This window comes from Telmatherina bonti (assembly GCF_933228915.1).
Source record: "Telmatherina bonti genome assembly, chromosome: 17".
Classification (NCBI taxonomy): domain Eukaryota; kingdom Metazoa; phylum Chordata; class Actinopteri; order Atheriniformes; family Telmatherinidae; genus Telmatherina; species Telmatherina bonti.
The window spans coordinates 12,049,878-12,071,715 of NC_136615.1; the positions used below are offsets into that span (position 1 = coordinate 12,049,878).

The 21,838-nt window shown below is 38.9% G+C and overlaps 1 protein-coding gene across 1 annotated transcript; it reads right to left on the bottom strand.

Annotated features, from left to right (window-relative positions):
- Window positions 1-937: 937 nt before the first annotated feature.
- Window positions 938-16,856, bottom strand: LOC306768602 (uncharacterized protein). The gene is made up of 28 exons (XM_079257010.1): window positions 16,766-16,856; window positions 15,028-15,212; window positions 14,279-14,927; window positions 14,061-14,164; window positions 13,897-13,962; window positions 13,522-13,692; window positions 13,271-13,404; window positions 13,084-13,178; window positions 12,946-13,000; window positions 12,724-12,858; window positions 12,400-12,612; window positions 11,542-11,605; window positions 11,246-11,444; window positions 11,053-11,162; window positions 10,547-10,919; window positions 10,236-10,370; window positions 8,664-8,700; window positions 8,477-8,587; window positions 4,054-8,386; window positions 3,764-3,918; window positions 3,500-3,663; window positions 2,834-2,888; window positions 2,588-2,741; window positions 2,318-2,496; window positions 2,177-2,230; window positions 1,867-2,089; window positions 1,508-1,778; window positions 938-1,414 (listed from the first exon to the last, which is right to left on the bottom strand). Exons 2-28 carry the CDS (start codon window positions 15,204-15,206, stop codon window positions 1,307-1,309), a joined length of 8,526 nt encoding a protein of 2,841 aa, XP_079113136.1. The 5' UTR covers window positions 15,207-15,212; window positions 16,766-16,856; the 3' UTR covers window positions 938-1,306.
- Window positions 16,857-21,838: the final 4,982 nt, after the last annotated feature.

Below are 21,838 nucleotides of genomic sequence, written 5' to 3' on the forward strand. Positions count from 1 at the left end.
TTTCCTTCAAATGATTGAAGGAGTGCATCAGAAGTGACTTGATCCAAACGTTTATATTAGGAGCTACTGAGCATGTGCAGAGGTAGGAGCTGCAAAAGCCATTCAAGACATGAAATTCAAAGAAACTTCCACAAACATGTGTTTTGGTATTTTAAAGAAGTCTATATTGGGAAGCAGGCCCGTTAAACACAAGCCTGTCACAAACTTTGCTCACAAACACAATTAGAGTAATCTGGAAAATGCTAAACTTTCTAAATAAAAAAACATGTCAAGCATCTTTTTAATGTAGAACTGTTTTAAAATAATAATGGCTGTGCTTACACGACATCAGAACAAATCTTATCAGGTGGGATCTCTCGTTCTTAACATACTACCATGTAGCCCAGCAGGCAAAAACCAGACAGGTGCGACAGCAGGGCTGTACAGCTCGGTCACATGAAGGCCGCAGTCCTACACATTTTCTACGTATCCCTGCTTGAATATGTCTAATCCAAACTAAACGATCCAACACCCAATGAACAAGAGATAAGATAGCATTTATTGTCATCATGTCAGTACAATGAAGTTTTAAAAGGATTCACTGGAGTCAGGTGTGATGTTGCAGGTATATGTTGAAAACCTGCAGGGCTGTGGTCCTAGGACTGAGTTGAACGACCCTGTTCTACAGCTGAAATTTGTACTTCATACCACTAGATGTCACTACATCTTACACACTGGACCTGTACAGGTTAGTATAGTGTGCAATTTTCCACTCATGTAATAAACATAATAATCTGCTACACAGCTGTACAAGGTGTTTGCTTTAATACTCAACAGGTCTACAATATACAGAACAACAAAACGTCTCAACTTTAAATAGTCACTTTGCCAATAAACAGAAGAGACATATAAAACTGTACATGATGGTGAGTTTATGAGTTATACATTTGTTCAGAGGCCAATGTTATCTGATGAACTATAACAATTCGACAGGAAAAAAAGAAAATATAATCAAAAGCATTTAAACCTTTAGAAATATTTACATTTTCACAGCTGCTTAATGAAAGTTGAGGCTTGAAGCGTTATGAAATATTTAGCTGCCACCTCTTGAGTTTAAATAGTATGCTTTACTATTCATTTTTACATTGCTTCAATATTCATTTGCTCAACTCATTTTTAAAAACAGATTTTTGCTAAATAAACCTACTGTACAAATTCAAAGTGCTTGTGAAAGTGGTAATATATCCAATAATACACAAAGTATCACGGCTTACTTCTTTAAGAGCTAACTTAAGACAATATTCTATAAAAAGGAAGCTTGTAGCTTTTATCCCTCTTCCACTTCTGTGAAAATGTCACTTAAGAAGTACTGGGACACGATGGTAGGTTCCTCTTCTAAGGAGGTGGTCTCAGCAGAGTCCCCTTCCTGCGAAGCCTGAAAACAACAAAAGATCACTTTAATAAACTCAGTCAGGGTGTATTAAAATCCCTGAGCTTATGCAGCTGCATCCATGTGTATCTTCATTACCTGTTTACTGTCTGAAGTGCTGGGAGTCGGATCTGAGCAGATGTGTCTGTGGTCAGATGCCTGGTCGATGTTCAGTGACTGTGCTGGCAATGTCGTAGATGTTGAACGGGATTCATTTGGTGTGAGACTTTGTGTGGGAGCAACATCATGCATCTCTGAAGATAGTTTTCCTGCTGCAGATGCAGTTTTCACCTTCGCTCTCTGAGATGCAGCTTTTCCAGATGAAGTGACTTTTGTTTCAGAAACGTAGGAGGGGAATTCTCTGGCTTTTCTTTTGGGAAGAAAAATATGATCCATTTATATGCAAACATTGCAGCTGGTTAAATTCTTGAGATTTTAAGGATTTTTATTGTCCTAACCTGTTCTGACAACTTCTCCCAACACTTTGTGCAGTTTGTAAACTAGTGTCAGGCTCCTTCCCATGAGCCACAGTCGCCTTGTCACCACCGACAGTTCTGACTAAAGTCTCAGGATGATTGGAGTCCTGGGTGGTGCTTGTTTGGGAGGTGGGCGACTTCGCTTCAGAGGCTGCAGGGGCCATTTGTTTCTTCTTTCTAGTACCAGACTTAACTGGCATTTTGGCTGATTAAAGAAGAGACAGCATCAGGATAAAACAGATGTGTCCAATCTGCTGTGAACATGCTGCGTACATATTGATCTGCTTCATACCTTTTCTGCCACTGTCAGGATCAGACTCTTTACCGTCTACAAGCTCTGGATGAACTGGAGCATTTCATGTTCCATTAAAACAAAATCATAAATAACTCTCCATCATAAATTGTTACCTGTTAGCCTAAAAATTCAGATTACCTTGTAAATCCTTTTGTAGGCTCAAACTGTTCCTTTCAGCTTCACTTATGGATACGGCTGGACCTGAACCGGCGTCTTTAACATTAAATATGCCTTCTGTATCACTCTCTTTTGTGGACACATGCACAGGGACATTAGAGACCAACCCACCTCCTGGTGAAGAACTCTCTCCAGAATCACTGCAAATGGTGAAGAAGGTTGCAGAATCAGACACCAAACAACACCACCCCCATGCCCACTTTGATGGCTGGCAACGCAACAGACACTAACATTGGTTGCTGTTTTGATGCATCTGTAACACGGGGATAAGAGAGATGCTCAGCTGGACTGTTCAGCACGTCCCCTGCTGAGGAGACTGGGATCTCTGTCAGCGAGAGGATGAAGAATGGTTCATCTGGATCTGAAGGCACCTGCTCTGGCAGGACTGAGAGAAAGGAAGAGGGGGGCAGGATTTATTCCAAGCTGAACATTTAAAACACAGTGATGTGAAATGAGTACATTTTAAAGCAGACTTACTCTGTGATAAGAGTGGATAACTTTGGATTCCCTCTATGCCTGATGTTAATGTGTTCTAGGATTGAAAAAAATCAAAGGGAGAAATTGAAGGATAAGTAGCGCTTAGTAGCTTCTAGACCGGCATTACTCTCCTTCCTTGATCAAAGCGTTGACTTAGAATAGTGTTTACTTTGTACAAGACCGCAGTTCTTGCCAACCTTTTTAATTAGATCTTTTATTACATTCCAGCGTAAAGAGCTGGGTACTAGGTGTTTTTTTAATCTACAATTAATTGATCTAATTATTTAAATTCATATTATTCTTATGAAACTGAATTATAATACAGTTGTAAGATAATATTTACAGTTTCTATTCATAGAAAAAAATTATTAAAACAAACAAGACCATAAATAAATTAGCTTTATTCCCATATAAGTAGTTCAAACTTAGACCCCAGCATCTTCATACGGCAGGCCAGAGAGGACAAATCTAACACTCCCTCTAGAGACCCTTCTGCTACCCATGGTTTTTCTACTAACTTGACAGAGCTGCTGCATAATACATCTTGGTGTAGAAAACAGTAAAAAAAATTCTGACACATAGTTAGAAGACCTATATTTATGTACTTTCAAACAAATATGTAAATAAAGAGCACAAAAGTTTTCACATGATTAATGCACATCTTACCTGAGAAGAAGTTAATTGTGTCTCACAACCTTCAGTCACCTGAGCATCATTTGAACTGGAGTCTACGACGCAGAGTTTATCTATAAATTCCTTTACTGACTCCTGATGGTCAGGTCTGAGGTCAGATTCACGTTTCTCATCAACCTGGGAGCAACTGTCAGAATCTGCAGGAAAAAAGAAAACTGTTTATCAACCATATTTATGAATGACAGCAACCTGGTTCAGCGCTGCCTAAAGTAAAGGACTTTTATTTTAGTGTCGAACCTGCTTTTCTTGAGTCTGTGCTCTGTGCTTGTGGCGGCTGCTGAGGACGACTACTGCACCGCAGGTTGGGTTTGGGTTTAACAAGTCGGCCTCTACGAGTCTGAGGAGGTTTGTTTGCTGTCTTAGGAGAATCAGTCAACTCTGTATGACCCATGCTGTAAGAGAAATAACAGAATTGTCACTGAAATAAACTGTATTCATGTTTCTTTTATAACATCCAGCTGTGTAAATAAAATCAAGGTTCAATGCAGCCATTCTTTTTTGGGACAGCATAATAATGCATGTCTTACCCTTGGACAGACGAGTCTTGTTGAGAACATGTGTGGCTGGCAGCAGAGGTTAACAGAGGATTTACTCTGGACTCACAGGAATCATCTTGGGTTGAAGCCTGAACATCTGAAGCTGCAGTTTGATTAATTATTGGTTGGTTATTTGATGATGCAACATCAGTGGAGACGTCCATCTTAAAATCCTCATGAGAAACAGAACTCATTTCTGCTTCTTGATCATTTGAAACTTTGTCCAAAGCAGACTTCTTTTCCACTGTAATGTCTGTGCCACTTCTATTGCCTCCAGACTCTTCAAGTGCTGTAGAAGAGGCCTCCGTCTGCTGGTCTTCTGAAGGTTTACAACCATCATCTGCCTTTGGTTTTCTGACTGTAATTCTACTGGGTGAGGCTAAATTGGGTTTGGGTTTGAGCTTGGGGATGCGCTGCCTTCTTTGAGGTACATTCTGTTCTGTGCAATCAGAAGTCAAGACTTGTCCAACTCCAACATTTGTCTTCAGCTTCTCATCAGCTGAGGATAACTCCCCTGTGCATGAAGGAGCTGAAGCCAGGTCCAGCAATGGAACTGAGTCTGAAGCACAGCCTGCGGTCGATGTTTCCAGAGGACTGATAATACTACTACAAGCTGGCTGTGCTTCTACTTCCGTTACTGTGTCCTCAGTGGACTCAGGTCTCAAAGTTGGACTTTGAGCTTTGACAAGCTGTATGTGTGAGACAGGGTCTTCTGTGACTTCAAACACAGACTGTGCAAAGCTTGATGCCACAAGGTTCAAACTACTCTCTGTTGTTTGAACACAGTGTGTCAAGTTTTCTTCTGTGAACTCATGAGTGTTCTTTGTCTCTCTGCCAGCCGGCTCCAAAACAGGTTCTGGCTGGACTTCAAATGGGTTCTGTTTCACTGAGGCACCCTGATCCGATGTTGGCATACCAAAGTCTACTTTACCAGCAAGTTCAGCATCAGTGTTTTGACTCTGTTTTTCAGGCAAAGTAGAGCATGATGGCTGTGGTTTAATCTCTGCTGACTCTTTAGCAGTCTGTGATTTAGACCTTGCGGCTCTTGATGTCTGTGGTAGGTTTGGTTTGGGTTTAAGTTTTTGTAACCGACTTCTCCTCAACAGACAAGCAGATGCAGCTGGACTTTTATCTTGAGCAGCCTGAAAATGCTCTGCAGGTGTATTAGCTGTGGCAGGATTGCTGCTAGCTTCTCTGACTGCAGCTGAATCTGTACTTGACTCTCGTCTAGCTTGTGATTCTGTGACTCTTTGGTCAGGAATTCTCTCAGTTACTTCATCATGTGATGCAGAGCTTTCATCCATGACCTCAGAAGCTGATCCTTTATTTCTGGCGGTCTGCTGGCTAGTGGGCTCTAGCTGGACTGGAGGAAGGTTCAGGTTCTCTGACATACTTTGATCTGATGTTGGAGCATCAACATCTGTCTGATCAGTAAGTCCAACCATGTACCCTGCATGATGAGACGGTTTTAATATGGAAGCAGAATCAGAGCTTTCACTCTGCTTTTCCAGAGAGGATGTGCATGCTTGTCGTTCTTCCACATCTGCTGTTGTCTTTTTATGCAAATCAGAATCTGGACTTAATTCCTTCTCCACTGGCTCTTCTGCAGCTTGAGGTTTAGACCTTCCAGCTCTTGATGTCTGTGGTAGGTTTGGTTTAGGTTTAAGTTTTTGTAATCGACTTCTCTTCAACTGACTAGCAGATGCAGCTCCAACATCTTGTTTACTGACTGGCAGCACCACAGGACTGTCATTTTGTTCTTGGACCGAGGCTGATTCTCCATGGGACATCTGACCAACTTGTGATGCTTCTTTTTCTGAGTCAAATGTAACAGTTTTACTACAACAACTCTCACTAGTTTCAGTATGGGTAATCAGGTCTTTGTTTAGAAACTCAGAAACTGTCCCTTTGTGGTCAGTGGTCTGCTCCCTGCTGGGCTCAAGCTGGACTTCAGAGGATTTCTGAATCTCCGCAGCACTTGGATCTGATGTGGTTGCCTCCATCTCTGTCTGATCAATTAGCTCAGTATGCACTTGTTTCTCCTCATCCACAGGTAGTTCATCTGTGGTTGTAAATGTAGAGTCTGAAGTCTGTAATTCACCAACTGAAGCATGATCTGCACTTTCACTCAGTCTCTCAGAGGGGAGTATTCTTGCTTGTTGTTGAGTTGTACTTGGACTTGAGTGCTCTTCTGCTGGCTCTTCAATGATTTCTGATTTAGACCTTGCGGCTCTTGATGTCTGTGGTAGGTTTGGTTTGGGTTTAAGTTTTTGTAACCGACTTCTCCTCAACAGACAAGCAGATGCAGCTGGACTTTTATCTTGAGCAGCCTGAAAATGCTCTGCAGGTGTATTAGCTGTGGCAGGATTGCTGCTAGCTTCTCTGACTGCAGCTGAATCTGTACTTGACTCTCGTCTAGCTTGTGATTCTGTGACTCTTTGGTCAGGAATTCTCTCAGTTACTTCATCATGTGATGCAGAGCTTTCATCCATGACCTCAGAAGCTGATCCTTTATTTCTGGCGGTCTGCTGGCTAGTGGGCTCTAGCTGGACTGGAGGAAGGTTCAGGTTCTCTGACATACTTTGATCTGATGTTGGAGCATCAACATCTGTCTGATCAGTAAGTCCAACCATGTACCCTGCATGATGAGACGGTTTTAATATGGAAGCAGAATCAGAGCTTTCACTCTGCTTTTCCAGAGAGGATGTGCATGCTTGTTGTTCTTCTACATCTGCTGTTGTCTTTTTATGCAAATCAGAATCTGGACTTGATTCCTTCTCCACTGGCTCTTCTGCAGCTTGAGGTTTAGACCTTCCAGCTCTTGATGTCTGTGGTAGGTTTGGTTTAGGTTTAACTCTTTGTATTCGGCTCCTCCTTGACTGAGACGTAGATAAAACCTGACAGCCTTCTTGACTTACTATGAGCTCTTTTACAGATGTACAGACTTCAGCAGGATTGCCATCCCCTTCGTGAGCCAGAGCTGAATCTACAGTCAGTTTTTGTCCAAGTGGTGGTTTAAGCAATTTAAGGTCGATTAACGCCACATTTTCACTACTCTCAGTTGTTCCAATATGAGATGTCAGGTTTTCTTCAGTGAAGGAAGAGGCTGACTTTGCATCTCTGGAGGTCTCCCCAATTGGCTCAAGTTGGACTTTGGAAAAGTTCTGGACTTCTGTGACAGTCAGATTTGATTTTTCTACATCTAATACTGTCTGACCATCAGTTCCAACACACATCTTTACCTCCAGGCTTGCAGGGAGCTCCTCTGTGGACTGAGAAGTTAGAGATGGGGTGCAAGTTGCTTGTGACTCTATTTCTGCCGTTTTGTGAAATTCTGGGTTTGGAGTTGGATCCAAGTCTTTCTCAACAATCTCTTGCGTGGTTTGAGGTTTAGACCTTGTAGTTTTTGATGTCTGTGGAAGGTTTGGTTTGGGTTTGACTTTTGGCAATCTACTCCTTTTGGACTGGTATGAAGTAACAGTTTTACTCTCTTCTTCTTGACAAACAGGTGCATTTTCTGCAGATGGCGTGGGGCATTCACCACTGCTTTCATGGACCACGACAGATTCCATATAAGATTCTTGCACGACTTCTGTCATAGTAGAGTCTGAAACTGAAGGCTTGTTTAAACCAGTTTCAGCTGTTGTATCAGACGCTGACTCAGCATCTCTGGTGGCCGAATCCTTCCTGGGTTCAGAATGGGATTCAGAAGAATGGATTACAGAAGAATTCTGGTCTGATGTCCCTGCAACTGAGTCAACCTGATCATCAAACATTTCCTTTATGTCAGATGACTCTTCCATTAGTTTAACTTCAGTCATGGAAATGTCATGTTTCAAAGATACTTGAGCAGAGTCTGACATCTTTGAGGCAGTTTCTTGAGTAGCAGATGGCTGCTCGCTGACTTGAGAAAGGTTGGAAGCAACAGTGTGGGTCTCCTCTGGTTTTCTTTCTTTTGAGATCTCTGTTTGCACTGCTGGATGTGAAGTCCTTGAATTTCGGCTAATGTTTGGTTTGGGTTTTACCTTAGAAAAACGTCCTGTAGTGGTTAATGGAGGATTTTTATTTGACTTGTCTGGATTTGACTGTAACTGAGGGTCAGGTTCCAGATCACAAGTAGCCTTGAGCTCACTGGCTGTAATATAAGGCTTTTCAGCACCGTCTGCTACGTTGCTTTGTAAATCCAGAGAGGAAACTGTCCCCGTTGCTTCCATTCCTTCTTGACCAAATGCTGCAGACACTGTGGTGACGTTCTGTTTAAGCTCAGGAGACAGAATCCCTTCCTCAAGATTGCTTGACTCTTTCACATCAGCTGATGTTGTCCCTGTAATTAAATATAATACATCATAATCCATTCGAAAACAAACCAAGTCCCATAACAATATAAGGGATTTTTGGCTTTGGCATTTCCAACCTGTTGCACAATCTTGTACGTCTGTCTCACTCGCTGAATGAGAGACGTGAGCCAAGCTGCCGATGGTCAAAAGGGTTTGAGCAGCTTCATTGTAGCTCTCATCCTGAGATACTGAAATAAACCTTATATTAATACAGTCTTAAAATATGGGATTCACCAGAGGCTTTTAGGAATAAACATAACTTACCTTCCGAATGTTCAGTAGAAAGGAAGTCTATAACATCCTATAAGGACAAAACAGAAAATGCAAGTCATGTCAAAATCTTCCCATACAAGGCCAACAAAACACAGTTACCCAGTTACACATTGTCATTTTGGTTTTATGTTTTCAGCTGATAAAACAAAAGGCTTCACTGGTTTCCACTGGCTCAGCATCAAAACAAATGACAGCAGGATAAAGCAAGATATGTATGTCTTCGAAGTTTACTTTGACAAGCACTTCAAGAGTCACAGTTGTGCAATTAAGTACAGTAGGAGATAAAATGCCAGGTTTGAATTGATTTTGATTTGTAATTTTCAGCTACACTTTCATGTCACCTACATAGGCAGCATTTATGGAAAATTGGAAACAGCTTCTCAACCTGTCAGACTAGGCCTATCGGAATATGTCAATTCATTGCACAATAAGTAAAAATGCATGCAACAAGTTTGCCAGACACAATAATTTTCATTTTTCTTTCTTTTCTGCCACATTTGTTTTAAAAACAATATTAACTAAACACGGTAATACAACAAGCTTCCATCTGCACTTAAGACCTTAACAAACAGGCTTGCTCCATCTTCCCGACAGTCCACAATCACTGTGGTGTTTAACCAACAGTTTAACTACCAACAGGACAATGCAACATGGTGTGCACTCAGACAGCGTGGTTGGTAAAAAGCTGTCCAGGGTGTATCCTGCCTTTCGCCCATAGACTGATGGGAGAGGATCTAGCTTCTCCGCGATCGCTTAATTGGATTAAGTGGTTAGCATAATGAATGAATGAATGACCTCTAGTCAAGTCCAAACATGTCTCCTTATATGAGCTTAACCATAGACCATGTAACTGTGTTACTTGGTGTTTGGAGACCATATGTTGCAGATAACCACATTATCAAAACCCCAGGAGAAATCCTGATCTGTTTTAGCAGACTGGGGGCTGGATGAGTCTAGTCTGCACATCGCACAAAAGGTTCTTTAAAAATTAAAGTATGCTGATCTCTGAAAGGGTGTACTTGCATTTTTATAGCATTATTATTTTAGTTGAAAATGGTCTCAAAACGACAACAATAATTGCTAAGTGCAATAATTTTGTCTATCGCAATAATTTCTGCGACAATTAATCGCATGGGAAAGTTTGTTACGGTGACAGGCCTACAGTAGACACATCAGCTCTGGTTTTCTGACAGACATGCATCAATCAGTGAGTGTATCCCTCTCACTGCCACACTTTCACAACTTGTCTGCAAGTGATAGTAATCTAGCAAAACAAACTATGGCAGCAACATGAAATACACAGACTGCATTAATCACCGTTTATAGTCTAACATTTTGCATTTTCAACACTTTGCATGACTAAAAATGATTCAAAGTCAAAGCAGGAGTCGAGCCATTTGATTAAAAAACAAATGCATGCACTAAAAGAGGAAATGAAAAACCAAAACATAAGGATGTACTTCATCAACATGGGTTCTTTAGAAAGTGTTTTAAACTAGCAGGTGTAACTGGGATCATGATTTATATTTGGCTGGTACTACATTTTACGCATCGGTCACTTACAACCAGCAGGTCCAACTGATGTTCACATGGCTCAGCAGTGCCTGCCTCATGTTGTGCCTGCTGACAAGAGGAATCAGGCCACATTGCATCTTGGGAGATGCCCAGCACATCAGGCATACTGGCCAAAATGTCAAGCTAAGCGTGGGATGGAAGGAGTCAAAAGTGGAAGGTTTAAAATATGTGATGTAAAACCATGCAATAAAGAAACAAACTACAGAACACAAAAATGTTTGTAACAAAAGATGCAGAAATAAAATGAATTCATGGTGCGTTTCTGTGCCACACATCTCTGCCACACACACTCTTCTTACCTCAACCATACTGTCATCCACTTCTGAAATCTCAGGATTTGAGGCATGTAGGCTGACAGGCACAAACACAGAGGCATCCCTGTCTTTACTGGAGCATGCAAGTGGGATATGTACTTGCACATCTCCATCCTCCCACTGATTTTCATCCTCATCATCACTAAAGTCTGATTTGGAGGACCTGAGGGTGACAAGCTTGGGTTTTTTGGACTTCTGAGCTGATTGTGGCTTTGATGATTTTCCCCTCTTGGCTGTGCGTTTGGGTTTAGATTTTGAGGCAGACGGTGAGGCGGGAGTAGTTTCAGATGCAGATGAGGGATGATCCTCTTTCTGTGGATAGTTCAAGGGCTGGGTGGGTTTGGGAACTCTGCCATATCTATAAAGCACATTTGCACAAGGACAAAAGTGAGTGACATAAAGAAAACTGCACCTTACAAAATAAGTGATGGAGATTTTGCTGTGTGTAGCATTAGATGGCAAACTTCCATTATGGGCATAAAATCTGATACCTGGTTGGTTTCTGAGGTTTAACTGTTGTGTCGTCTTCTTCAGAAGAAACGGGATCACAAGGAGATTTCCGCTGACTGCCTTGGCTCAGAGGTAATTCATCTTTATTTTCCTAAAATATCAGCAAAGCTCACAGTGAGACAGAGTCAGAAGATGTAGAAAAATGTTATAAATCTAAAATGAAAAAGCAATAACCTGTTCTTTAGATGCTCCATCGCTTTCACACTTTTCCCCTTTCTCAGACACCGTTTCTTTGGACTTTGTTGGAGGCACAGACTTTTTACCCCTTTTCAAACCCAGAGGCACCAGTGGTTTTGGAGCTCGGCCTCGTGAGAGCTTGGCTGGCTTGATAGCTGCGTCCTTGGCTGTGTTCACATTTGGAGTCTTTTCAGTCCTGAATATTATGACAAGACAAAGATTCTCGATTCAACTGAAACATACAATTAAAAAAAAAAAAAAAAGACTTCATTTAAAACAAGTTGATGTTTTACATGTCTGCATTTGTGAGGTCCTCTGGAAGTGTTGCCTCAGAGTCTTCAGGTGTTCCAGCTTCACCTCAGAAGATAAAATGAAAACTGAAGTTAGCAGCAATCAACATGTCAAATTTATAAGAAAAACCTGGCTTATCTGGATGAAAGAAAACCCATGAGGCATATGAGATATCTCTCCCCAGTCAAACAAAAAAATAGTGTTTGCATACTGACATAATAACATTTTAAAGCTGGGGTAGGTAATGTTGGGGAGTTAGCAAGATATGAAAGTGGCACCCTGTCTTGGCTCCTCCCCCTCTGGTTTTACTCCTTAAGTGATCCAAGGTTTTTTTTATTCGCAGCTTTTCCACCAACGATTTTCTCTTTCTCGGCTGTTTATCGGGAGGAGGCAAATAAACCGAGCCGGGTCGGAAAAATCCTTCCTGCATTTTTCAGCCATGTTTGCTTTTTGAGTTTCTTCTTCACTACTTTGTATTTTCATCCTAACACGCTATTTATATGCAGAGTGTGGAAATCAGGTATGTGCTGCAGGAAGGGGAGAAGGGGAGTCGGGAGAAGAAGCTTACAAAATATAAGAAATGATGTCCATGATGAACTCCATTTTGGTCCGAACGTTTGGATTGTTCAGAGCTTTTACAGATTTACAGTAAACTGAGGTGTCTAACTACATTTCTTAATGTTCAAGGTTACAAAATGTGTAAACTACTATCAAGATGAGGAACCACTTCACCTAGAGTAAAAAAAAAAAAAAAAAAAAGAAGTCTCTGAGCAAGATTACCTACCCCAGCTTTAATTAAAAATATATATATACATTTTATATATATATATATATATAAATAAATATAAAAGTTCTGGTACTTTGCTCATTGCTCTTTAAATCCGATTTGTTTTTCTTGCCACTTGGCTCCTCGGTCAAAGCATCAGTTTTTTTCTTCCTTTTGCGTTTCTTCTTGGGCTCAGCATCAGGGCTTCCACCTTCCTCGTTCTTTTTCTGTGCTCCTTCCTCCAAATCCGGAACTTGATTCTCATCTTCCTCCTCTACATCACTCAGCTTCCTGTCAGCTTTTTTGCCTTTGGCGATAAAAGGACAGAACTGAGATCGAATAAGGCAAGACTGTACCTGTCACCTAAATGTATGAAGCAATAACACACCACAACATGATATAAAGCACAGATCGTTACCTTTTGCCTTAGTTTTGCTCGTCTTGGTGGTGTTTTTCTTACAAAGTGACTTGAGTTTCTTCCTGTCTTTCTGAACCTCCAAAACTTTCTCTAGCAGCTTGGAAAAGTACTCAATGTCTAGTTTACGCCTCTCTCCTGTCAAACAATAATCAGTCAGCAACAAAACATCAAAATGCAAACATTCAATTAGAAATGGTTTGTTACATTTACCAGCTGACTTACTGAAAGCCTTGTCAATCCTCCACGAATTCTGCCGCTCCTCTTTTTTAAATTTGTTCTGAAAGTAAAAAAAAATATGTACATTCAGAAAAACTTTATCATGCTTTTTAAATTAAATTAATCTGCAGCAGTATCACTGACCTTTATCTCTGATCGAGCTCTGTGTGGAAACAGCTGACAAATCATGGAGAAGTCAGTCCCCACCATACTAACTGCCAGGAAGAACATATCCGTCTCTAATGGAAATCAAATAAAAACAATAGTGAAAAAAGGTTTGTGCAGAAATTGATCTCATCTTCTGTAGGTATGTGATGTAAATGAGATTAACCTTCTATGGACCATGGTTTTGTGTAGGTCCCTTTCCTGAAACTTGAATAAGTTGTGGTGGAACCGCGTTCAAAGATGGGCTCTCTGTCCTGAGCTGGGTTTGGCCCTTTGGCCCGCTGGACTTCCACTGTTAAGCTGAAATGCAGGTTATATATTTATAATAAAGGAAAACAAACTCTTTACTTTTTTCCACAACCATAATCACGTCGAAATATAAAAGTAAAATACTTTGGTTCACAAAAATGCACTGACCTATCTTCATCGATGATCAGTGAACCGTCTTCGGCTACTTTAACCTGAGGAACCATTAGTGCTTCTTCGTCCACTTCTTCCTCTGCTGCCACTTCCTCCTCACGTGCTTCCTCTTCCCCTGAACTCACCTTGGTAGGCTGAACTTCAGGCTCTTGTGCGCGCTCTGGAGACCTTTAAAATTCAAGAAATGGAAGCATTTTAAACCAGCAACATATACATTTAATTAAAAACACTACGATAATATTGAAGTCATAGTCTACACAATGAAATTAAGAATTGTTTTTTAAACTTAAGTAGATTAGAGGGATTGTTTTGATTGTCAAAATTGTTCAACAACAGTGCAGCTCTGGTATAATTACAATTAGATTAACTTACTCTTCTCTTCCTGGTGAGGGTGGGACCACAGTCTCGTTCTCTTGAGCAGAGTCTTCTAAACTAGACCTGCAAAATCAGAAAATGTATTTTGCTTTTTTATTTATCAGGCACCATACCTGACAATCAATAGGAAACAAGCTCAAATGTCACAGTGGCATACTTACAGCATGGGGTTTGATGTTGGCAGATAATGAATCAAGTCTCTCATGGTCATTTTTGTGGGATCTAAAGTAAATTCCCTTGTACGGATTTTAGCTTTCTTGAGTTTCTGCAATAAACATTTATTATATGTGAATTATAATATTGTTAATAAATAACATCCAAAAATAAACAGAAAACTGTGACGGTGTGGAGAACATTTTACCAAATTCAGAGAACTGACCTTTTCTTTGCATCGCTCCTGTCTGAGCAGTTCTCTCAGCTTCTGGGCCTTGACCAGCCTCTGTAAGTCTGACGGGCTGTTCAGGAGTCGACTTAAGGAAAGTGCTGAAGGAGACAGTGAAAGCACATTTTTGGATGACACCAGAGTCTTAGCTTTCTCTGAGATTTCAGAAGCTTCTTTATCTGGAAGAGAGGGTGGCACTTTATCTGGTAGTCTGGCAGGAATGTCTTTAACTTGACTGCATGAAACCTGTTCTGCTTCTTTGTTTCCGTCTGCTGACATGGGAGTTTGTTCAGGGGAGTCTTCTGCTGTTTCAACAGGTGAGGGACCTGAATGCTCAGGAGAAATGAGAGCGAGTTTAGGCTGCATTTTGTGCTGCTTGTTGTCTTCTGAGTGTCTTCGCCGTCTTGGGGACTGGAGTCCATGAAGTACTGCTGAAGTCCCAGCTTGGCTGGATGTTGATGGCTTGGAAATGTCTGTGCTGGGGACTTCAACAGATGTTGCAGAGACTGGTTTGACAGGAGAGTTTGGTGTCCGGGACAGGGCGGGTGTGCGACCAGGGGCCACTTTGGGCTTGACTGAAAATCGCTTCCTTCTCTGGAGTGCTGCTGATGAGTTGGTTCCTTCCCCATTCTGCTCATTTCCTTCTCTAAACAATTGTAGGGAATTTAGTGAAATATTTTTGTTAAACTCACAAAAAAAGGTTGTTGTTTCTAAATAAACTAAAGAAGAAACACTTTGAAACTCACCCTTTTTCTGACAAAATCCCATCAGATTTGTCTGTCACATCAATTGCACTCTTGTTTTCACCAGATTCTTTGGGGATCTCACTGGGCTCCTGGCTTGCTGCGGGAGTTTCCTGAGGTGTTGCTGTTCTTCCAGCATTACCAACCTTAGGACGAACACTAAATCTTGAACGACGAAACATTGTGACCTGGATACAGGACATGGAGGTAGCTTAGAATTTCAGCAGGAAACGGTGGGTTGCTATGGACAATAATAAACTAACTTGACAAATGTGTCATTATGAGACAATGAAAAAAAAAACTGATATCCTCAATTTTCTCTTCTCAATACAAAACGTTGCACAACATTTTGTAGTATAAAATCAAAATTATAGGCAAAATCTTGTCCCTGGAGACAATGCAGCATTAATTTACAAATGCACAAATTTTCACATTACATGAATTACACTCTCTTCTAAATGCAAACCAATAAAATTATTTGTTAACTTATTGTATTAACAAATCCTGAAAGATGCTAAATTACATGTTCATTTGTTACAGTATCAATCAAAGAATCATTGCATCATATAAAATATAGATAACACAGTATCACAATAGCCGATCATATCACATTTACCTTATCAAAGTGGGGGGGAAAAAAACTACAATTTCTTTCATTTTTTTTTAACATCTTTTTTTTTTCTTTTTTTTTTTACAAATAAACAATCTTTTGACATGCATATTTTCTGAGTTTATAGTGTTTAATGCCTTAAACAGAAAACATCTGCACTAGAATACAAATTATAAATAAAGAAAATAATGGCCTGAGACACTAACTTTGCCTTGCATGGTCTGATAATTCTGCTGTGGTTTACGTTTATGGTTTTACAACATATAAATTTTATATTTTAGAGCTATCTCAGCAACATTTTCAAGAACTCAATACTTTCCAACAATGCATACTAAATAAACAAAGCTAAGCTGACATAAAAGACATATATATAATTGTATGAACTAATTATGACCTAAGGTCATACTGCATTTATAGTATATTTGTTTTGTTTGTTTCAATTGTACGATGTAAGGTAACTCATTTGATGTAAATATATACTTATATAGGCAGACAAGCGTTTTGCTGTTGCTTGTTTTGGTTTTCTTAACTATTAACTGCCTTATTTAGGAAGAAATGTATTATATGCGACTGATACATAATGAACATCACTCCAACACTTTCAAAATGTTCTATTTGTTTGTTTGTTTTTATATAACCATTCATTATTTACATGCAGGTAATTTTGAAAAACTAAATGCTAGACATGGAGGGGGAATATAAAAATATATCCATTTATGTGCTGTTCGCTCTGCTGTCATGTAAAAAGTGTAGAGAAAGGACGCTGCAATCCGCTTTACAATCAAGTACACCGTTAATATAACAATATAATAGGTCTATTTTACTGCAAAGGTCGGATCTTCTGCTGTTTGGGCTGGTCACGTTGACAGCCAAAAGGCATTTTAGCACACATATAAATAAGAAGGTCACAAGGAATTCATATGAAAGTTCAATAAACTATCAAAGCTTATTAAATCAACAGCAAATCACAAAAAAACCGCGAATGATGAACAAAACAAGTAAAAACTCTACAACGCTAAGCACAAACTCAGACATTTCAAGTCATACGTTACTTCATTTTTAGGAAAACACGACTACATTGAAACATTAAACTACGTCAAGATGTATTGAATACATGACGTAACAACATACCTCCTCAAAAACACATTTTATGTTCAGAAATGACTATTAAATATCGACGAAGTGAGGTAGGTAGCGGATCCCATGCACACACCAATCCGCCATGTTTTTTATGACGCGATGTTTTCAGAGGTGAAAGGGATTGTGGGAAATGTAGTCACACTGTAAAGGGAAGATCAGATAAACTCATGCAATCTGGAAGCAATATGTAAGTTGTCATTCAATGCAGTCTGTTTAAGAAGCCCAATACGTCACAGCAAAATATAACAAAGACTTAAGGTGTACTTATGTTAACAAAATAATTGTTTAAAAAATCTCTAAAGTTGGATATTTTGTTTTGGTTTAACACACAGTTCATTGACGAATTTATGAGCACTATAACGCTTCTTTACAAAAAAAAAAAAAATAGACAAGATCTGAAGATATATAAATAGCAAATGACAGTTATGTACATGACCTCAACTTGTAATCAAAATTATATTACTTTGTCATGGATCTGAACCATAGACCGTATATGAAATCTTTTTATATACAGTCTATGATCTGAACCAAAAGACTACACACAATGTAGTAATAGTTGCTTGTTGGATGATGAAATACGGGGGGGAAAAAAATAGTTTCCCGACAAAACAGGGTACTCGACAGCTTTGGACCGAATTGAGACAATTTACTTCAATTATAGCAGCCACGTTTTCATTTGTACTTTGTCATTACTGTTTGGTACCACCAGAGGACACTGTGGTGCAAGCACAGGCTTTGTTAATTATTTTCGAAGAAGCCATCTCCAGACAAAAGTGAATCACAATTAAAAACATAGATGTTAATAAAAGTCTTTAGAGAAAATAGATAAACAAGGAAAAAAAAAAAAAAAAAAGGTCAATTGCTCTCTCACTACTCTGCCAGCACAATATTGTTTTTTCTGTCAATTGTCTTGTTTTTCTTTAAGTTCACCCAACATTTTTAGCACCATTTATTTATACATTATACTGTGAAGGTTCAATCAGAAAGTTTACACTTTTCTAGAAATTCATCTTAAGATAAAATTTGATAGGAAAAACATTTTGCAGAGGTGTGACATGGACAGAAAATGTTGTTTTCTTTGGTAGAAAGTTGTCTACCAACAGAAGTGCTCTGTGTGTGCATAAGTGTGTGTCTTATTGGGTAACATGTAGTGTTAAAGTGCTTACATTTAAAACAATTCATTTTTTGTTAAAAAACAAAAAATGAATACATTTTTAAACCTCCTTAAGTCCACATTGTCACTGTGAGCATATCTTCAGTTTAAACTGTTCATCCTCCAGCAGAGTGCAGAGGAAAGTCAAGTTTTCCCTTCCTAGAACTTACCTGTACAAACAGCTAAACGGACAAGTGAATATGATATTCAATGTTTAGAATACCAGAAACATGCATCACATTTACAGCACTTTCCTGGTTTGTTGCATTGGCTGTGGAATATGCAGGTCTGAGTAAGCACATTTTACAAGAAAACCCCAAACAGAACAGGAATGTCTTTGTGTACTCTTTTTAACAATATGATTCATTTCTTCCTTTAGAAAACCATATTAAGGCAGAGATTGTATTTTTAGAAATGAAACCCACAAAAAAATGTTTTCATTGTTGCACTAAACACCCAATAAATTGTTAACTTAAAATCCTTGCAACATGTTTTTTAAATGAGTTGTATGGGTTGCAAGTTATAATAGGCTCAAGTGTTCTTTGTGCAAAATTAGTGCAACATCAGTTTCACCAAGGTGGCATCCTCACAAACTCAAAAGCTGAGCTGTGAAATGTGTGAAATGCTCTGTGTTGATGGAGCATTTGCAGTTGGACGTGCCCGTCTAGTGTTGTTTCCAAAGTGTAAGGTCTGTAGTGCCACTGCAGCAACCACGAAAGGCAAAAAGTCACAAGCATTTGCTAAATATAATTTTATCCTGACTTACAGTCAAGCCACAGTCATGAATTTTATTTAACTTATTTTGAAACAATGACATTTCTAAACTTCTCCGTGTCTATGTTGTGACTGTGGTCATGTTCAAAGCTGTCAGTAAAGAAATGCAAACGAACCAGACTGCTGATTGTGAAGGATTGCATTCAAAGATGTTGTTGTTTATTTGGATTTTTATTTGTTTGTTTTGTTTCTTTGTCATTTGAACATGACCAAGATGTTAACTTGCAAACAGACATTGTTTCAGCAGGCCCCACAACTTGGTATTGCACTAAAAGGGGATAGGAAATGGATGGATGTTTCTGGACTCCACTCAAGACGTTTGTCTCTTTAGAGGAAGTATAAACTGTGAGATGTGTGAACGCTACACCCACAGCAAAGTTTAGTTTTCTACTCTTCCTTAAAATACACTCACTATCTTTTGTAGCTCAGTCATGGGGAAACCTGAAAAAAGCCTCCACTATTTTTTGGTCATTGGTGAGATATTTTACATATAAACTGCTAAAATTGTTTACAAGCTTGGCTAAATATTTTAAACATCCTTGTCATTGTTTATCTTTTAATGATTAAGTTCAGAAACCAGTAACGACAAGTGAACAGTGAGAGTAATTGATTTTTCTTCTTTACAGTTGTTCATGTGACTGTCTCGGTTTCTACTATTACAGGTCAGTCGTGTTTTGGAAGTTTACCGTTGTTTTATAAAGTTAAGGTAGATAATTCAAAGTAATACTGTTATATCTGTGTTTTGTCAGATATCAAATTAACTGGATTTTCAACTAAGTGTGCTGGAAGAGTTGAAATCCAGGACAACAACAACTGGACGTTAGTCTGCAGTAACAACTGGGACATGAACGATGCTGAGGTGGTTTGCAGGGAGCTGAAATGTGGAAAAGCACTCAGTGTCAACCACTCAGCACATTTAGGTTTAGAAACTGGACATTTTTATAGTTATAATTTTTCCTGCTCAGGCAGTGAAAGCCGTTTGACTGATTGTCATCAAAATTGGACACAGAACTGTGACTACAGGAAAGCTGCAGGTGTCATCTGTTCAGGTAAGACAGATTACAAATTGGTGCATTGTGTTTGGGTTAATGGTGTCACTTTTTCTGTCTGAGATCAGTGCAGACCCTGGATTTAACTCTACCGATAACTTTTTGAAAACTCCTGCGGTTTAGACAACCCATCAACTCTAAGTTGCAAAGAAAATCATAGTGTGTACAAAACTGTGTAAGTGTGTGTACCTGCATGTGTGTGATAAATGCAGAATTTATTTTATTTTATTTTTTTTTGTATATTATGACAAGATTTTAAAACTTCACATACACTGAAGCTTGAACAAATCTTGATCAAACTTCATAAGACTTAACAAGGACCATCCAGTTGCAGCAGCGGTGGTACCAGTAGAATAATCTGTTATGGAGATGCACATGTTAAGTTAATTTGAACACTTCCTGTAAAAACAAAGACATCTCTGTGGAATAGAAGTTGAAGTGTTTAAGCTATTTTGGTATGATTCAATTGATATTTCCCTAAAAATCTTACATCGCTAGGAGAAACAGGTGATTTTTATGGATTTTTTCCAAATTATGAAGCCGAGCAAGCTTCATTCCTTCAATAGGACACTTTCACCAATCATCAACATATTACAGAGCTCGCTTCAGGTTGACAAGAAGGGTATGCATATAGATGCATATTCATGCAGCCATTTTTCCTAAATAAATTAATCAACTTTTCAGTGCCCCTTATATTGCCAGTTTTCCTGCCTTGAGACAGTCTTCAGTCAGAGTTCTGTACTTGGTCCATGCATTTCCCGTCGTTACCGTTTGTCGTTGTCAACTTATTGACCATTCATTTGACTAGCTTCCTCTAAAAGTATATAGCTTCATAACAGAGCAAAACTTAAAAAATATGCTAAATTCTATATATTTTTGCTAATGAGCAAAATTTTACAATAACCTGGCCAAACCCCGACATGTTAATAATCATAGGTTTTGGTATTTTTGCCAAATTACCACAAAAATTTTCAATCTGTCATTTTGAGCCGTTTGGCCTGATTCATTAATATTGAGGAAACAAGCTGAAATCAAATTTCTGTCACTGTGACATACTGTGTTCTAATTAAAATCAAAAACATACTTTTTAATGCCATAGAGCAATGTTTTTCAACCACTGTGCCGTGGCACACTAGTGTGCCATGAGAGATTATCAGGTTTTTCCTGAGAAATTACCCAATTTCACCTAATCGGTCTAAAAAGCAGCTTTGTGTTCATCCAAACATGTCCTAGTGAAAGATAAATAAATTCCTTCTTCTTGTGTTTATTTGATTTCTATTCAAGAGGCTTTGATGAGATGAACTTTACAATAATAATATGGACTTTTAAAAAGAAAAAAACATTTTAGTTTGTGGTGTGCCTTATGATATGAAAGGTTGCCTTGGCTCAAACACGGATGAAAAACATTGCCATAGAGTCACTTTGTGGCAGACAAATCTAAAATTTTCTGACTGTGATGCCATCTGCAATTTATTTTCTCAAAGGTTTTTCAGCGTGGACTGCCTATTAACTTTTTTGGGGGATAGAAAAATAATGAAAAAATTACCAGAGCAAAATCAAAGGACTTCACGACACCAGAGTACTTCCCCGTCCTGACATTCTTAGATATTTGAGCAGTATCTATTCTCCGTGTTTCCCGATATGTCAACATTATTTTGTCTGAGCCATCATTTAATTTCCCTGTCATACCCAATTTAGACAAATACAGATTATGTTTTCTGTTCAGGAGAGTGAATATTACTTATAAATACATTTTAAGATTTGGGAAGGGAAACTTTTTAGAGACCTATAATTATTGAAAATGGAAAATCCCTGTTTTGATTTTGTTTTATCTTTTGTTTTCTTGAGAAATAACTATAAATTTAACATTTTTAACTTGACAATACTGAGTCACAGCCACAAAAATACAAAAGTATAACACCCATGCCGTACCTATTTCATAGCAGTTTAGAAAATACAGAATAAGCCTCAGCAGTAATACTACGTAATACTACTCTAACAAGGTTTCTTGACAGCAGCATAACCTGAGTGAAATTGGCTGACTTGATTTATAACTGAAGAGAAAATGGTGAATCAACAATTTAGCAA

What these genes read in the sequence shown, in the direction of transcription:
- LOC306768602 (XM_079257010.1), bottom strand. Translation starts at nt 15,206, where the DNA reads ATGTTTCGTCGTTCAAGATTTAGTGTTCGTCCTAAGGTTGGTAATGCT. An exon ending in ATCAGTTGGACCTGCTGGTT is followed by an intron (nt 8,701 to 10,235) that starts GTAAGTGACCGA and finishes TTGTCCTTATAG; the next exon opens with GATGTTATAGACTTCCTTTC. An exon ending in CACAATTAACTTCTTCTCAG is followed by an intron (nt 2,889 to 3,499) that starts GTAAGATGTGCA and finishes TTTCAATCCTAG; the next exon opens with AACACATTAACATCAGGCAT.